This window comes from Drechmeria coniospora, chromosome 03 (genome assembly GCF_001625195.1).
Source record: "Drechmeria coniospora strain ARSEF 6962 chromosome 03, whole genome shotgun sequence".
NCBI classification, from domain to species: Eukaryota; Fungi; Ascomycota; class Sordariomycetes; order Hypocreales; family Ophiocordycipitaceae; genus Drechmeria; species Drechmeria coniospora.
This window is the reverse complement of record NC_054391.1, coordinates 9,540,403-9,556,724: the sequence shown is the minus strand read 5'-3', so window position 1 is coordinate 9,556,724 and position 16,322 is coordinate 9,540,403. Positions and strand designations below refer to the sequence as shown.

Here is a 16,322-nt window from a genome sequence, read left to right as displayed (position 1 = left end):
TACGCTACACTCAAGAGTACGCGGGCGACCTGCGAGGTCCGGACCAAAAATTCGCCAACACGCATCCTCGGTGCACAAGGCAGGGAATGAATGGGAACGGCCGATGCTCGAATCCAGCTACACGCGAGTGGCGAGGGCACTGTGCCTTGTACGTGGAGACGTATGCTCTTGCAATATTCGTGATCCGTTGGTCAGTTTTGCATTCTCTCCTTGTCGAAATAGAAAGGGCATGTTAGGAACTGCTACAGGCCACACATGAAACCGTGAGACTGTTGTTGTTGTGAGTGTAAGAGGAAGAGATCGAGTTGAGCTCTGGAGTTGAGCTCAAGCACCAAAATCATCACGTGATTTCGCGTATTCCCTACCCACGTCACGCCTAAGTGTCGACCCCGCGATGGCATCACACCTGCAACGTGCATCATCGATCTCGAAACGGCATCGAAATTTGCTTCAACGTCACGCCGCTACCCTTGCCCATCCTTTTGCATGTCTTGCTTGGGAGCAATGGCAAGCCGCCATCATGGGGACCGACATCATCGACCTCGTCTCATCCAGTCCACCACCTCTGCCACGGCCCGTGGCGATGGCGTCTGGGACGGGCAATGGGTCGTCGAAGCGGCCGTCCAAGAACGAACCTGCAAAGGAAGCTGGCCTTTTTCCTCTCCGTGGTCTCGACCCTGACCGCTTCCGTGGCCTCGAAGGCTCCAGTTTCCCGAGACCAGATACCCTTGGAGAGGCTACGGTGACGAACCATGCTCCCTCCCAACTCCATGCGGACGACAGCCTTCATCGTTGCACCGTTGCTGGACTGGTTGCCAAGCACGACACCACGCAACCTTCCGCCGAGGAGGTGGATTACATTGATATCTCTCACTTCGGTCGTGATCCTGCATCATCTCTGATTTCCGAGGCAAACGAATCGGCGATGCTGGCGATTGTCAACACAGAGGCCCACGTCGTCTCCGATTTTGGCTGCGGCGACGATGACCTCGATTCACCAATGGCGTCCGATCACCACAGGAAACGACGTCGAATCGAGTTTTCGGTTCGACTGCCGCCGCCCTTGACTACCATTCATGCTTCTCGACCGACGTTACCTGCCGGCCGCCGTCCCCCTCTCGGTCGTCGAGCCGTCGATCCGATCGAAGTCTCAAGCTCCATGGAACAGTCGTCTCCATCGGGTGGGATGGTCCGGGCAGAGCCTTTGGGAAAACGGAGCGTTTCGATGGATGCAGATCCGTTTGCCAGCTCCCCCGATCCGGCGGACAGAGCTCGGCCGAGCAGAGGAGCACCTGGCTATCGGCACACACGCAGTAGGTCGCTCACACCCGTCGACCACTCGCGGATGCTAGCAACTCGTCGGGACCAATTGCCGTCTGCCGTGCAAAGTGCGGCGGCGCTGCCCCGGAGCTCGACGTCACCGTTCCCGGAAGAACGACGGGTAGATGCACAAACAAACGTCATTCGCCGTCCGTCTTGCACGCTTCCTCGTGAATGGACGAGAGTCGTTTCCGACAATGTCATCATCAGCATTGACGACTCCGATTCGTCGGACCACTCCGACGACAGTGCCTTGACCGACATCGGAGACCTCGGCCTACCCAGGCGGCCCTCCGTGACCCGAGCGCCTCTCGACCGATCGCAAAGCAGCGGTGCCGTGTCGACATCCCGGCCCGGCACGGGAGTGAGCCGGAGGAAAGCGACCAGAGGACCGCCGGCGGATAAGGCGGCGCGCGAGGCGGCCAAGGTGGCGAGCAAGGAGCAGCAGAGGCGAGAGAGGGCAGAGGCCAAGGAGGCCAAGGCCAGGGAGAAGGAGCGGGCCGCTGCGCTCGCGGCGGTGAATAAGCTTAGGACGAACAAGAAAATCTCGACGCCGGAAATGATAGTCGACCTGCCGTCTGGTCTGGCACCGGATCAGAGGGTCCAAACCGAAACTATTCTCGAGAGTCTCGGTGTTGAATTCACATGCTCGCAAAGCTCGGGTCGGAGCATCATCAGATGGCGCCGAAAGGTTACGAGCCGCTTCGACGACGACCTCGGCCGTTGGGAACCGATCCCGCCATGCATCCGGGACGAAAGGCAGGTTCTCGTCATTGTCGGCGCCGACGAGTTCGTCGACTTGGCGACAAAACATGGACTCGACGACCACGTTGCCGACATCAAAGACGAGTTTCGTGACCACGACGTCATCTACCTCTTACAAGGATTGGTCCCATGGATGCGCAAGAATCGGAACCTGCGCAACCGCCAGTTCGTCTCCAAAGTCCGCGGCCATCAGGCCCCCACCGCGCCGCCGGGCCGCAGTCGACGAAACAATGCCGAATACGTCCACGAGGATGCCATCGAAGACGCGCTGCTGCGACTGCAGGTCGAACACGACGTCTTCATTCAGCACGCAACCATCGCGGCCGAGACGGCCAAGTGCATCGCAACCTTGACGCAGCAAATCTCCACCATACCCTACAAGAAGCAAAGGGACCACGCAATGTCCTCGGCCGGGTTCTGCATGGAGGGTGGCCAAGTCCGCTCGGGCGATGACGCCGAGGACACGTACATCAAGATGATGCAGGAGATTGCGCGAATCACGGCCCCCATTGCGTACGGCGTTGCTGCAGAATTCGGCAGCGTCACGAAGCTTGTCGAGGGCCTCGAGACGGGCGGACCCGAAACGCTCGAAGGCGTGCAGAGAAGTACAGACCGGCATGGGAGATTGTCCGACCGCGTCATCGGGCCAGCCGTGAGCAAGAGGGTTTACAAGGTGTTTATGGGTCGCGACGATACAAGCACGGACGTGTAGCATCTACTGTGAATGCACAAGCAAGTTTGTACCAGGGCAACAACATGACAGGTTTTCACGACGACGAACATTTCGGAGTGAACCCTATTGAGCGACAATGTTAGCACGGCGGCCGATTCGAGCAACATGCGTAACAAAGCAAAATATAGAATGGCTTTTCAGACAGCGGTTGGACGAAAAGTGTTTCCACATGAAAAGTTTCAGAACAGGTCTGTGTATTTTCTCTCTCATCACGAAAGCCTTTATGGGTATAAACGAAAAGAAAGGGGGTAGAAGCTTACCCAGGGGTCGAACACGATATGACTTATGCTCTGCTGCCCGGCATCTGGTCCGATGCCGACGTGAAATAACTGTGCATGGTCCGCTGATGGGGGTCGAACACGGCGCTGCCGATGCCCCCGCGCGTTTTGTGCAAACTCTCCAGGTGAGAGGTGCAGTCGACGCGGTCGATGCGCAGCTGCAAAGGCAGCCTCGATGGATCAGCGACGTCAAGGCCAGCGACAGTCAGCTCGAGGAATCCGGTGTTGCTCCAGAAAAACCTCGTGTGGCCTGAAGCATCCGTCGTCGCATCACTTGGCTCCGACACAGGGGGCAGAGCAATGTGATGGGGGCATATCCTCTTCAGCAGGGCTCTGGTGAGCACGCCGAGAAAGATACCATGCGAGACGACGGCGCAAGCCATGTCGGTGTCTGCGTCGACGCACAAGAGCGGCACCAGATAATCATCGAGGAAACAGTTTGCCCGCTTCATCATCACAGAAGTGGATTCGGCGTCGTCGACTGTTCCGGCAGAAGATCTGGAGCGAAACGACGCGCCCTCACGGCTGCCAAAGTCCTTCTCCTGCAGGTCGGAGACGAGCACAAAGTGCGGGACCGCGCCATGCTGCTCACGCTGAGCGTCGCGCACAGCTTCGGCCGTCTTCACCGCACGCTGCAGCGGCGAGGAGAATATGTGAGACACGAGCACGTCCCGGGCGAGGGCCGGTCCCAGCCGCCGCGCCTGCAGGAAGCCGTGCGAGGTGAGAGGCGAGTCGCGGGAGCCGGCGACGATGCCGGCAACATTATCCACGCTCTCACCGTGGCGGATGAAGAACAGGCGCATTCCTCACGCGACGAACCGGGGACAAGTGAATGAGGATCGTTGCGGCGGCGATGGCAGAGAGGCCATGGCGCTGCGATGAAGAGAGAGATAATGTCGGAGGAAAAATCTTTCCAAGGCCGGATGGAAAAAATTGCAGCCATTTTGTAGCTCAAAGTCGGCAAAATATTATGTAAGCGTCCATCTAGGCGCGTCGGTCAATTCTGACCGCTAAAACAGAAGCCCTACTGCATAACGACTCGCCAAAATTTAGTGCCTATATTGCAAATACACTGTGCATGTAGGCACAAACTGAACTAAGCGAGCACTATACTTCCTTCTAATCCGCCTATAAGGACTGGGCCAGTACGCGGCGGGGGTACTGTGCGAGCCCTCCCTCGTACAGTACGATCCTGATTCACCCATCACGCTTTTCGTCCAGCCATTCACAAAACCTTCAAGCACTGCAGGCTTCCAATCAACAATGCAGCCAACGCCATCAAACATGCCAAGCAGCTGATGATACATGTCAAGCAGCTGATGATCTCGATTCATTACTATCTATGTCATCCATGATCCGTTTGGAACACGTCCGTTAAGAGTACGCCATCACAAAACCTTCAAGCACTGCAGGCTTCCAATCTACAATGCAGCCAACGCCATCAAACATATCAAGCAGCTGATGATACATGTCAAGCAGCTGATGATTTCGATTCATTACTTTCCATGTCATCCATGATCCGTTTGGAACACGTCCGTTCAGAGTACGCCATCACAAAACCTTCAAGCCCTGTAGGCTTCCAATCTACAATCCAGCCAACGCCATCAAGAATGTCAAGCAACTGATGGTTTCGATGCATTAATTTCTATATCATCCATGATCCGTTTGGAACACGTCCGTTCAGAGTACGCCACCTCCATTGAACCGTTCGCCACCCATCAGCTCGCGGCCTTCTTTGGCTTCCGCACCTTGGCCAGGATCAGCTTGAATGGATTCCCGCCTCGGTATCCGTACCGCATCCATGTGGCAAAGTATATGACGGCATAGTTGAAGACGATGAAGCCGCAAAAGATGCCGAAATCCCGCCAGATGTTGTCGTAGTAGACGCTGAATCCGACGCCAAACTCGTCGCCCGTGGCATACTGGCAGTACTCGCACACTCCCTCGACGCTCGTTTCCACCGAGCCACCCATGGTGGCAATGTACGGATCGACGTACTCGTCGCACGTCAGGTTGGACGGCGGCTGGAACGTGGCAAACTCGTCGTCCAAGCACTCGACCGGCTGGTCGTGGATGACGACGCCGAGGAAAGCCTCGAACAGGTAGTGGAAGGGCGACAGCCAATACATCCAGCTGCGCCAAAAGTACGGCAGCGCGTCGGGCGGCACGACGACGCCGCAAAAGGCGATGACGAACAGGAAGAAGACGGGGACCAGGAGCGAGGCCAAGAGCTCGTTGGGTGCAAACGCCGCGATCCCCTGCCCGAAGCTGACGTAGTAGAGCTCGAACAAGAGGACGAGCAGATAGGCGAAGCCCGAGGCGAAGCTCGAGACGCGCGTGCCAAAGATCCCCCACCACCAGCAGCAAAAGTAGATGCTGCCGGCGACGATGGCGTACGGTATCTCGACGACCGTCGCCGCCGTGACCCAGGCGACCCACGAGTATATCTTGGCGCTGTTCTCGCGCGACTGGAAGATGTTGCGCGAGTTGAGGAAGACGGGCTGCAGCTGCTGGATCAGCGGCGGCGAGATGGTCAGGGTCATGAAGATGGAGAAGAGCCGATTCTGGTAATCGATGACCGAATAACCGAGCCGCCAAAAGGTGAAGCAGTTGAAGAGCCCCGTCAGGATGTGGAGCATAAACTTGCCGATGATGTATCCCGGCGTGCGCCAGTATGCCACAAAGGCCCGCCTCACGACGATGGACAGCTGCGTCGACATGGACGCCGCGTACTCGCGGTCGTCTTGCATCTGCCTCGACGGCTCGACCTGCCGCCGCTTCGAGATCAAGTCGTCGATCTCGCGGGCACGCGCCTCGTGCTCCTCTGACGCGGCCCACACGTCTCCCCAGTCCTTGCCCTTATAGTTCGGGTCTCCGGCGCCGATGGCTTCGAGCATGTACTCGGCGGGATTGACGTCCGGCGGGCAGGAATGCGCGCCGTGGGAGCGAAAGTACTGGATCAGATCCTGGCTGTCCTTTCCCAACGGGCCATGGTAGACGACCCGTCCGCCAGACTTGAGGAGGACGAGCTCGTCAAAGTACTCGAACAGGACGGCCGAGGGCTGGTGGATGGTGCACAGGACGGCCTGCCCGGCGTCGGCCAGCTTTCGCAGGAAGCGAACGATGTTGAAGGCGGCGCCCGAGTCGAGGCCGCTCGTCGGCTCGTCCAGGAACATGAGCAGCTCCGGCTTGGAGGCGAGCTCGACGCCGATGGTCAGCCTCTTGCGCTGCTCCTGGTTCAGGCCCTCGCCGACCCTGCCGATGGTGGCGCCGGCGATGCTTCTCATCTCGAGGAGGTCGATGATGGCCTCGCAGTACGCGAGCTTTTCCTTCTTCGGCGTCTCGCGCGGCTGGCGCAGGAGGGCGGAGAACTGAAGCGCCTCCCGGACCGTCGCCGTTGGCTCGTGAATGTCCATCTGCTCGGCGAAACCGGTGGCCCTCTGGAACGACTTGGGCAGCGGCCGGCCGTCGACGAGGAAGTCGCCGGTGATGGTGCCAAACTTGATGCGTTGCGCGAGCGCGTTGAGCAGCGTCGTTTTTCCGGCCCCTACTCGCCATGTTAGCTTCTCGACGCATGCCTAGGCGTCGCACACGGGATCCCTACCGGAAGCACCCATGAGAGCGGTCAGCTTGCCCGGTCGGACGAATCCCTGAACGTCCTGCAGGAGGCGTCGCTCCCCGTTCTCGTACGGTATCGTGTAGTTGATGTTCCGAAAGGTAAAGACGGCCTCGTTCTTGGCAATCTGCTTCAGGTTGTCGCCCGAGTCGGCATCCGTCTGGTCCTCCTCGAGCATGGCCGGCGCGGCCGGTTCCGGGGTGCTCGTCTCCTCTTCGTCACCCTTCTTCCCGCGCCCTCCGGTCTTGATGGCTGCCTCGACGCTCTTGGGCACTTGGCCTCGTTTGAAGACGGTGATGGCGCCTCCGCCGGCGTTGGCCTTCATGAGCTCCATGCCGAGGGCTGTGAGGAAGACGAAGGCGAGGAAGAACGCCCACAGGAAGCCAAAGTTTCGCCAAAGATGGGCTCGGCTGTACCCAAAGGCCGACTCGATGTAGGCCGAGCCTTGCACGATGGTTTGCCCTTCGACGCTGCCGCGCAGGGCGCAGGATTGAAACTCGGGCGCCGCCTGCGGTCCCTGGGGGACGAGATAGGGAGGCACGCAGATGATGTCCGCGTCGCTAAACTCGTTCGCCATGAGCGCCTCGAAACCGTACTGGATCCAGTTGATGTACCGCAGCCAGCTGAACCAGGGGTGCATCGACGTCGGCGGGATCAGGTAGCCGGTGTAGACGATGAGGATCTGGACCGATATGCCGGTGAAGCGGGTGGCGACGTCGATGGTGCGGCAGAAGGAGGCGATAGCACGGAAGAACGCGTACGTCGTCATGGTCACGAGCCAGAGGATCAGGACGGCGATGAAGAATTGCGATGCCGTCCGCGCCAGGTTGGCCATGAAGTAGATGATGATGGCGAAGATGAGGACCTGTATCAGGACCAGCGGTATGTCGACGACCGTCTGGGCGAGGGCAAAGGCCGAGGGCCGGTAGAAGGAAAACGACTTGTGCTTGAGCAGGATCGGCTTCGACGAAAAGGCCGCCGTCATCTCGGCGAGCGCGAGCAGCGCGTTGAACAAGAGAAGGAGGAAGAGGGCGCCGCCTCGGGGGAAGACGCCGACGGCCGTCAGCGGTATGTTGTAAAAGGAACTTCCGACGATGAGACCCTGGAAGATGAGGCCGCCCCATTTTCCGAAGAGCGAGGCCTTGTCGCCAAGCATGACGAGGAACTGGCGCTTCGTGCAGGCGAGGACCTGCTGGTGGAACGGAAGCGTGTAGTTCTTCTCCGCCGTCTTCTTCAGATCCTCGGCCCGGGCGCGAACCTTTTCTTCGACCTCTGCCTCGAACGACTCGATGTCGGAGATGTTCTTGGCGTACACGTCGCTCTTCCGGTACGCCTCGGAGAATTCGTCGGGCGACCGAGGGATGCGATCGTCCCAGCCCTCGCGGATGCTTCGCTCGTGCTCGTCGCTGACCGACGTGAGGAAGTCGGCCGTCGTCCATCGTTCAGGGCAGTCGAAGCCGAGGTCGAGGAAGTACTGCTTCGCGTTCTCGGCAGGGCCAAAGTACAGACACTTGCCGCCGTCGATGAGGAGGACCTTGTCGACGAGCTGGTAGAGCGACTCGCCCGCCTGGTACAGCGACACGGCCGTCGACACGTCGGCCATGTTGGTCATGGCGCGGATGGAGCGCACGTACTCGAGGGCCGTGCTGGCATCGAGACCCTTGCTGGAGTTGTCCCAGCCCTGGACGGAGGCGCGCGTGATCATGGCCTCGGCGATGCTGACCCGTTTCCGCTCGCCGCCGGAGACGCCGCGGATGAACTCGTCGCCGACCTTGGTGCCGAGCGTGTGCTCGATCCAGAACAGCTTGGTGACGACCTTGAGGAACTCGCGCACGTAGTCCTGTCGAGACTCGTTCTGGAGCCGCGACTTCTTGTCGGGCGTGCGCGTCTGGAGCGCGAACCGGAGCGTCCGTCTCACTGTGAGGGTGGCGTAGTGAAGGTCGTCCTCGGGGTTGTAGATGACCTCGCCGCGGAAGCGTCTGCCCATCTCGGCCGCGTCGGTTCCGCCGTACATGACGTCGCCTTCGACCGCCTCGAACCCGGACCGTTGGTTGCAAAAGGACTTGAGGAAGGTCGTGCAGCCGGAGCCGGGCCGGCCGAGGACGAGGAGCAGCTCGCCTGGCCGGACGCATCCGTCAAAGTTGCTGATGAGCTCGCGTACCGGCGGCTTCGACGACGTCTTTTCGCCCTTGGTGAAGAGGCTCCTCAGCTTCCTCGGGAGGCCGAGGAATATGTCGCCGACCGTCGGCTGCAGGCTGGCGCCGAGACCGACGCCCTTGACGGTGAGGTTCCGGAAGACGACGCCGCTGTGTCGCGTGTTCTCGTCCTCGCTCTGCTCCTGTCGAGCCTTGCCGAAGAGTCGAGACATGAGCCGCTCAATCTCCTGCGACTCTCCCGCCCGATCCTCGGCCGAACCGGAGGTGGCATTGGTGCGACGCCGGGATAGGACCCGGAACAGGTCATCGTCGGACTGGATCGTGCGCTTCCTCTCGAGCGGCGGCCCGTCGGTCTCGGAGTTGTTGACTTTCAACGGCGCGTATTCGGCCGTCTCCTCCGCCTGCGCTGCCGGATCCGAGCCGGATTGCTTCTCCTGGCCGGACGGTTCTTCTGCCGTCGCAGACGGGCCGCTCGGGTCGGCCGACGGGTCGGAGGACAGGGGTCGCGACTTGCCGGCCGTCTCCGCCGAGCCTGATGTTTCGTCACCCATGGTGGCTCAGGATGCTTCCGTGTCGATTCGTGGTGGTGAGGCAATAAGATCGACCAGGCTCATGCCTTTGTCTCGTCGAGTCGAGTCGCAATCGCTACATGCCATCCGTCACCGAGTACAAGGCTGTCATCGAGGCGGGGGGCGTGCTACCTTGTTTTTGTACGACAAACGAATGCATCCTGAGAACGATTACGCCTCGCCCTTCGGCCTCGCACTTCGGACTTGGCAAAAAGCCGCACGGCACGGCCGGATCTGCGTCTATGACGGCCCTCCGAGCTGTCCGCATACGATGGCCCCCGGCCCAACCACGTTTCGAGAATCGCCTCGATCGCTAACAGGATACGGACCAGTGACAGCTCGATAAGATTCGAAGTGGCTTGCAACCCTTCTTCGGCCGGAAGATTAGTGCGTCACTGGCGTTGTTGCGTCAGAACTAACAGGCCGGTGGCGCCTTTGAGAATCACAATATGTGAGGAATGCATGCCAACTGCTTCGGTCTCCTATTCCCAGAGCTACGGTACGGTACATTCACAGGGTACCTGTCAGTAGGTGAATGCTTAATTTACATGGTGTCATGCCATCTCTCTGTGGACATGGTAAGTCCCCCCCATTTAAGCGTTTCTCGCCGACGTTTGCAATCATTTGGATCGGAATAGGAGTACCGAGCAAGCAGGATGACGATTATTGACAGCCAGGGTGGATATTGAAGTGAAATCGGGACAATGGATGTGCTCGTACTTGAGAAAAGCAAATTGTGCCATGCTACGGAGCATACGGAAGACTTGTGGTGTCCTCTCGCCTCCCTCCCCCCTGACTTTGGCTTGGGGGCCGCGAGACCCCAACAACGGGGGTCGAGGGTCCTGCTGAATCAAGTGCGCCATGGCAGCGGTTGCGCAACGCATAATCGGCTTGCTCACTTGGCATTATTGCTTTCGCCCGCGGAATTTGTGGTCCAGAATGATCTCTCCTGGTGGCACCCATGTCTCGAAGCAGCTATTTTGGGCACCATCATGAGGATGGCTTCGTCGGCAGGTGAAGAGCCGCAGCTCCCCTGGGTCGTGTCAAGTCACAGCTTTTCTCGTCAACCGATTTCGACATGCATCGCGGCGGAACTAACTCATTTCCAAGGCGAGCTCGAAGATGAGATGTCGCGCTTCGCTCACCTGCGTTTTCCACATGGACCGCGCAACACGCCCGACGAAGTTTTGATGGGATCCGTCGATGGCTTTTCTCTCTCGAAAACGGATGAATAGCGTCGCACAAAAAAAAGAAAAAAGAACTCACTCATGTACTCCGCACATGATGCTACATGGGTGCAGTGCAGGGGTTTGACGGCACCAACAGTGTGGGTGGTCGGCCGTCACTTGCAAACCTTGGTCCATGCTGGCTGGAAAGTCAATCATGCATGGGCTTGTTTGAACTGTAATTCCCGGCACAGTTTACACGTGCACCAACTGCCCTGCTTGCGATGTGAGGCGGCATACGACCGAGGAGAGCGACGCAACAAGTTTTGAGTTTTTCGAAACGAACCATACCCTGACGGCTTATAAACAACATGATTGTTATACCACGGCAAACTGAAATACCGTGCACCGTTGTTGACGTTGTACTTGGTCAGCTCGACCGACACACATGGGGCGGATACCTTGGCATCGTGCAGCATGCGTTGCATCTTCCGTTGCTGGCTTAACAGGCCGCAACAAACACCTTGGGATCATCGTCGTCCACTATCTCTGCCTACACTGTAAAATTCAACTGGCGACACTACGAGGAGTCGCAAGCCTGATATGGGCTGTGGGACGCATACAAAAGCAAGAAAAATCACTCACGGAGGGCCACGGCACGCGATGTGCGTCAACGTACGGGCAAGCGAAGACAACCGACTATGGTGCAGATGGCGTTGAAAGTCTGCAAAGAGATCAAGCCTGGGCAAGGAATGTGGCAGCACTTGGGAAGCAAAAGGGATGCGAGTATATCTCTACTCGTGCCAGAAGCATGGTCGGGTCAGAAGCATACTCGGGTCAAGCATGCTCAGGCCATACGCACACTTGGGTCAGAAGCAGGTTCGCTCAGAAGCATGCTCGGGTCAGACGCATACTCGGGCCAGGAGCATACTCGGGTCGGGAGCATACTCAGGTCAGAATAATGCTCAATCAGAAGCATACTCGGGTCAGAAAAATAATCGGGTCAGAAAAATACTCGGTCAGAAGCATTCTCGGTCAGAAGCATACTCGGGTCAGACGCATACTCGGGTCAGACACATACTCGGGTCAGAAAAATACTCGGTCAGAAGCATACTCGGGTCAGAAAAATACTCAGTGAGAAGCATACTCGGTCAGAATCATACTCGATCAGAATCATAGCATACTCCGGTCAGACACATACTCGGGTCAGAAAAATACTCGGTCTGAAGCATACTCGGGTCAGAAGCATACTTGGGTCAGAATAATACTCTGTCAGAAGCATACTCGGGTCAGAAGCATACTCGGGTCAGAAGCATACTCGGTCAGAAGCATACTCGGTCAGAAGCATACTCGGGTCAGAAGCACACTCGGGTCAGAAGCATACTCGAGTCATAATAATACTCGGGTCAGAAGCATAATCAAGCAGGCAAGAGCCAGCTATATGGGTGTGCCTCGTTGGCCCCGACGAATACTCGCCGGACGAATGGCTATTGCTACGGCAAAGGATGGCATTAGACGAGGGGGGGGCAACTGCACTACAATGGATCGATCTTGAAATTCGAGCAAGGGAAATATGTGCCTTGGGTCATTGGCTGCATATAATTGACGGAGAACACACATCGTTATCCCTGCCAAGGACACGACTTATCATTGCCCGCTTGGATGGCAGCGCCAACAATGCGAGGACCCATGCCGAGCTGGTCGGAACTGGTTGCTACTGGATTGACAAACATTTACGTCTCGACAATACTCTTCTTGAGTCTATGGAATTCGCATTACCCATCGGGCACCATATCAGACCGGCGAAAGGCAGATCAATGTTGCCAAACGATCCAAAGGCATGTTCGTTTTCGTATTCAAAGACTAAGAAATTCCTGCTTTGGATCGCCTTGCCGCCAGCCGAAATAATGCTACGCCAAGATCGGCTCAGAAAAGCCATGGTCGTGTTTGATTTGTGATTGAAAATCCACAATCGCATTTTATTACGGTGCCCGTCGTGTTTACTCTACACCTACGCATATGTTGATGTTGTGATTGTTGCTTGACGGCACGGATCTTGCGCGCTCTAGGGTAGCCATGGCAAGAATGAATCACGGGTGAGGATACAACTTGGCTGCCTGCTCCTCACTAATACCACCATGAGCAGTCATCGAACTCTCGAGGACATGCATCGCAGGCAACCCATCTTTTACCATTTACCAAACAAAGCAAAGGAATCCCGCAACCTCTTCCACTTGTTCCGGTGTGGATGCCATCACGAGCTTGTCCTGCATGTACGTTCGGACTACTCATGATACGGCTGCGTCGTCGACAAACTACTGCACAGCACATGAAAGGTGCACTATGTGAACCCAGTCTGTATGCAGACAATCGTGGGGGAACGAACTGAACTAATGAGACCCCACACGGACCAACTTTATTATCTTATTGCCTTTAGGCATGTGCTTCTACGGAGTGGTCACAACCTAATTTCCCCGACCATGGACTGTTTTCGCTCTTCAAGTTGTCGTTACCAACCTTCCACACACCAGCCCTATATTTCTTCACGGAGTTGTGCGTGTTGAAGTACAAGTAGGCAGACAACTGATCGCGTACATGGATCAGGCCATTGATCGCGTACTTGGATCCAGACCTTCTAGATTCAGGGCACCGAGGAAGAAAGCAGTATCGCTCGAATGACAATCACGACGGGATTATGACAAGTAACAACCCTAGGCCAACTAAACCGGAACCTTGACCGAAAAATGGGATGAGGCGGCATCAATTGGGTGTTAGCGGTACGAAACGACCGTAGGGCGCGGTCATTAATGGTGGTTTAGTCGGTACGGAGTACGAGGCGCCTGTCCGTACTCGGCGCCTTTACTCCCTTGAACGCGTCTCGCGTGTTTTCACAACCCCAGTTGAGTCAGTCCCGTGATGACCAAACAGGCTTGCAGGACTCGCTGGAATGAAGCACCATGAAAAAAAACAGTGCAATTATTGCATGCAGAGAAGGCGTGTTTGTTTGGAGAAGGCCTGAGAAAATTGACCAAATCACGGGCAAGATTACACAGGTTGACAACATCAGAGGTGAAGAAAAGTGCTGGTTTGGAGATGTTGACCTACTTCTATTGACGGCCACGGAGTCCAGCATGGGGAGCAATACACTCACTCCCTGAGCTGGGCTCGCCAACACAAGGTTGTTTTTAACTGCGAGCACATTCTTGGTGCAACAACACGGCAAGACAAGCATACTTGAAAAGGCACGCTGGCTAACCCGATTGGCTCTTGCACGACTACACCTGGACGTCCGAATGGATAGGAACATCTGCATTGGACATGTCCTTCATCTTGTTGGATGAGAATGGTAATTTCCCTTTTGGTGAATCTCGGAATGCAGTGATTTCCTTTCGTCGAGCCCCGACTGATTGACGGGTTCGGGCGATGGTGTATAAATCTCGACAGCAGCGCTCGTCTCAGCATCGAGGTTCGACCAGCTTCCGCACGAATCACACGCTCCTTAGTCCGTTTGCACTCGCACTGCCGCTCTCTTCATCATGTTGTTCCCTGCGTTCGTCGGAAGCCTTCTGACGGTGCCACTCCTGTCGGCCCCGGTGGCCGCCGTGGCAGCGGCACCGTCGGAAAGGATGGCCAAGCTCCTTCGTCGGTCGAACATCAAGCGAACTTCGCTGGGCTGCGACACTTCCACATTTGTCCTGAGACTCTCCACCCCCTCGTGGAGCCCGGACTGCGGCGGCGCCTGCAAGCCGGCCCAGTATATCGGTCACAACGGCTTCAGCACGGACAACGTCCACGCCGCCACCGTCTGGACAATCATCCAGGGCTCCCTCTACTCCGTCAGCGAGGGTGGCTCCATCTCCATCAGCTCCGGCTGCGACAGCGAGTATTTCTCGCCCCTTCAGCGGGCCAGCGTCATCAAGACCACCTTTACCGTTCACGACAACACCCTGGTCTGGAGCCATGGCGAATTCTCCGGAGGATCTGGCCACTTTTGCCAGCGCCCTGCCGACGGTGCCGTCATTGCCTACGGCGACAACGTCCCGGCCGGCTGCGAGTGCACCGACCTCGAGGTCGTCACGGCCCACCCAATCCACTCGGCAATGGAGCACGACATGGAATGTCACGGGAAGCCTGGCCACGACAAGCCGGAGAAGCCGGAGAAGCCATGCGTCGAGTGCGAGGAAAAGGAGAAGCATGAGAAGCCTAAGAAGCCCGAGAAGCCATGCGTCGAGTGCGAGGAAAAGGAAAAGCACGAGAAGCATGAGAAGCCCGAGAAGCCATGCGTCGAGTGTGAGGAAAAGGAAAAGCATGAGAAGCACGAGAAGCCATGCGTCGAGTGTGAGGAAAAGGAAAAGCATGAGAAGCACGACAAGCACGAGAAGCCCTGTGTCGAGTGCGAGGAAAAGGAAAAGCACGAGAAGCACGACAAGAACATGAAGCACGAGAAGCCATGCCTGTTGTGCGAGGAGGGCGAGGCTGGTGCCCCCGGCGCCCCCGGAACCCCTGGAGCTCCTGGCGCCCCCGGCGGTCACGGCAAGCCCGGCAGCCCCGGCTCTCCAGGTGAACCGGGCTCTCCCGGCCGCGGCGGTGATGGCGGAGACGGTGGCGATGGCGGCAGCGGCGGCACTGGTGGCAACGGCGGACACGGCGGACACGGCGGCGGCAACTCCACCTACCATGGAGGCTACAACTCGGGATCCAAGTCCACTTCCGGAACCAAGAACACGCAAACGTCGGCCGGCAACGGTGGAAACGGCAACGGCAGCGGCAACGGAAACGCCGGCAACGGTGGCAACGGAGGCTATGAGAGCACCGGCGGCGACGGCGGCAACGGAGGAAGCGGCAACGGCGATGGTAACGGCAACGGCAACAGCGGCAACGGCGGCTCTGGAAACGGCTCCGGCAACGGCAACGGCGGCAACGGCGGCGACGGAGGCTACAAGGGCAACGGAGGCAAGGGCGGCAACGGAGGCGACGGCAACGGAAACGGCAACGGCAACGGCGGCAACTAGTTTCTGGCTCGGAAAAGCAGCCGGCATCGATTCGGCAGCTTATTGACTCGGCGGTCCGACAACCATCATGGCTCTCCGGCTTCCCAAGACCCTGCAAGCTAGCCCGGCCGGAGATTCGGTTCTGGTTGACAGGAGCTTAACTTTCAACGACACCACCATGTCGTACCGCATCCTCCGGGTCGTGGGTAGCCCACTTTGTGTCGACGGCCACCCGAGGAGCCTTGATTCGAATCTTCACGCATCGGGGTGAAGCGAGTATAGAATGATCTTCATCGTCCTATTCGCAGAGCCAAGCCAACTAGGCCCTTCATCGATACACGGCCACGGCATGTTGGGAATCCTCGGAGACGGTTATTTTCTTTGAATCACTTGGACTCATGAAGTCGGCAGGGTTTGTGTGGGCCCGAACGGAATCCTCCACACCATTTTCTTGTTTGATATATTTCTTCTCTTCAAAGTACAATGTTGGATCCGAACTGGATGGGAGAGTTAGAACTCAGAACAGCTTTACAATAGATGGTCATGAGTCAAACCACAATTCACCACCGTTACAACTCATCCAGCGTGATCTGTTGGAGTGACGGATTTAATGGAGGCGAAATCGATTGGCTCGACAGGTGTCTCATGGTAGGTAGTACGCATCTATATGTTCTCTGCCAGCTCGGACTAGGTTGCCGCGAACCGTGTCGGCAGATGATTATGCAATC

The 16,322-nt window shown here is 57.4% G+C and overlaps 4 protein-coding genes across 4 annotated transcripts; 2 read left to right on the top strand and 2 right to left on the bottom strand.

The window, feature by feature from the left end:
* Positions 1-520: 520 nt before the first annotated feature.
* Positions 521-2,797, top strand: DCS_08241 (uncharacterized protein; the record flags this gene model as incomplete). Its single annotated transcript, XM_040805519.1, has 1 exon — positions 521-2,797. One exon carries the CDS (start codon positions 521-523, stop codon positions 2,795-2,797), a length of 2,277 nt encoding a protein of 758 aa, XP_040655623.1.
* Positions 2,798-3,101: 304 nt separating this feature from the next.
* Positions 3,102-3,899, bottom strand: DCS_08240 (alpha-ribazole-5'-phosphate phosphatase-like protein; the record flags this gene model as incomplete). Its single annotated transcript, XM_040805518.1, has 1 exon — positions 3,102-3,899. One exon carries the CDS (start codon positions 3,897-3,899, stop codon positions 3,102-3,104), a length of 798 nt encoding a protein of 265 aa, XP_040655622.1.
* A 915-nt stretch (positions 3,900-4,814) lies between these two features.
* On the bottom strand, positions 4,815-9,419 carry DCS_08239 (ABC transporter; the record flags this gene model as incomplete). Its single annotated transcript, XM_040805517.1, has 2 exons — positions 4,815-6,643; positions 6,701-9,419. 2 exons carry the CDS (start codon positions 9,417-9,419, stop codon positions 4,815-4,817), a joined length of 4,548 nt encoding a protein of 1,515 aa, XP_040655621.1.
* A 4,720-nt stretch (positions 9,420-14,139) lies between these two features.
* Positions 14,140-15,615, top strand: DCS_08238 (uncharacterized protein; the record flags this gene model as incomplete). Its single annotated transcript, XM_040805516.1, has 1 exon — positions 14,140-15,615. The coding sequence occupies one exon, from the start codon at positions 14,140-14,142 to the stop codon at positions 15,613-15,615; it is 1,476 nt and encodes a 491-aa protein (XP_040655620.1).
* Positions 15,616-16,322: the final 707 nt, after the last annotated feature.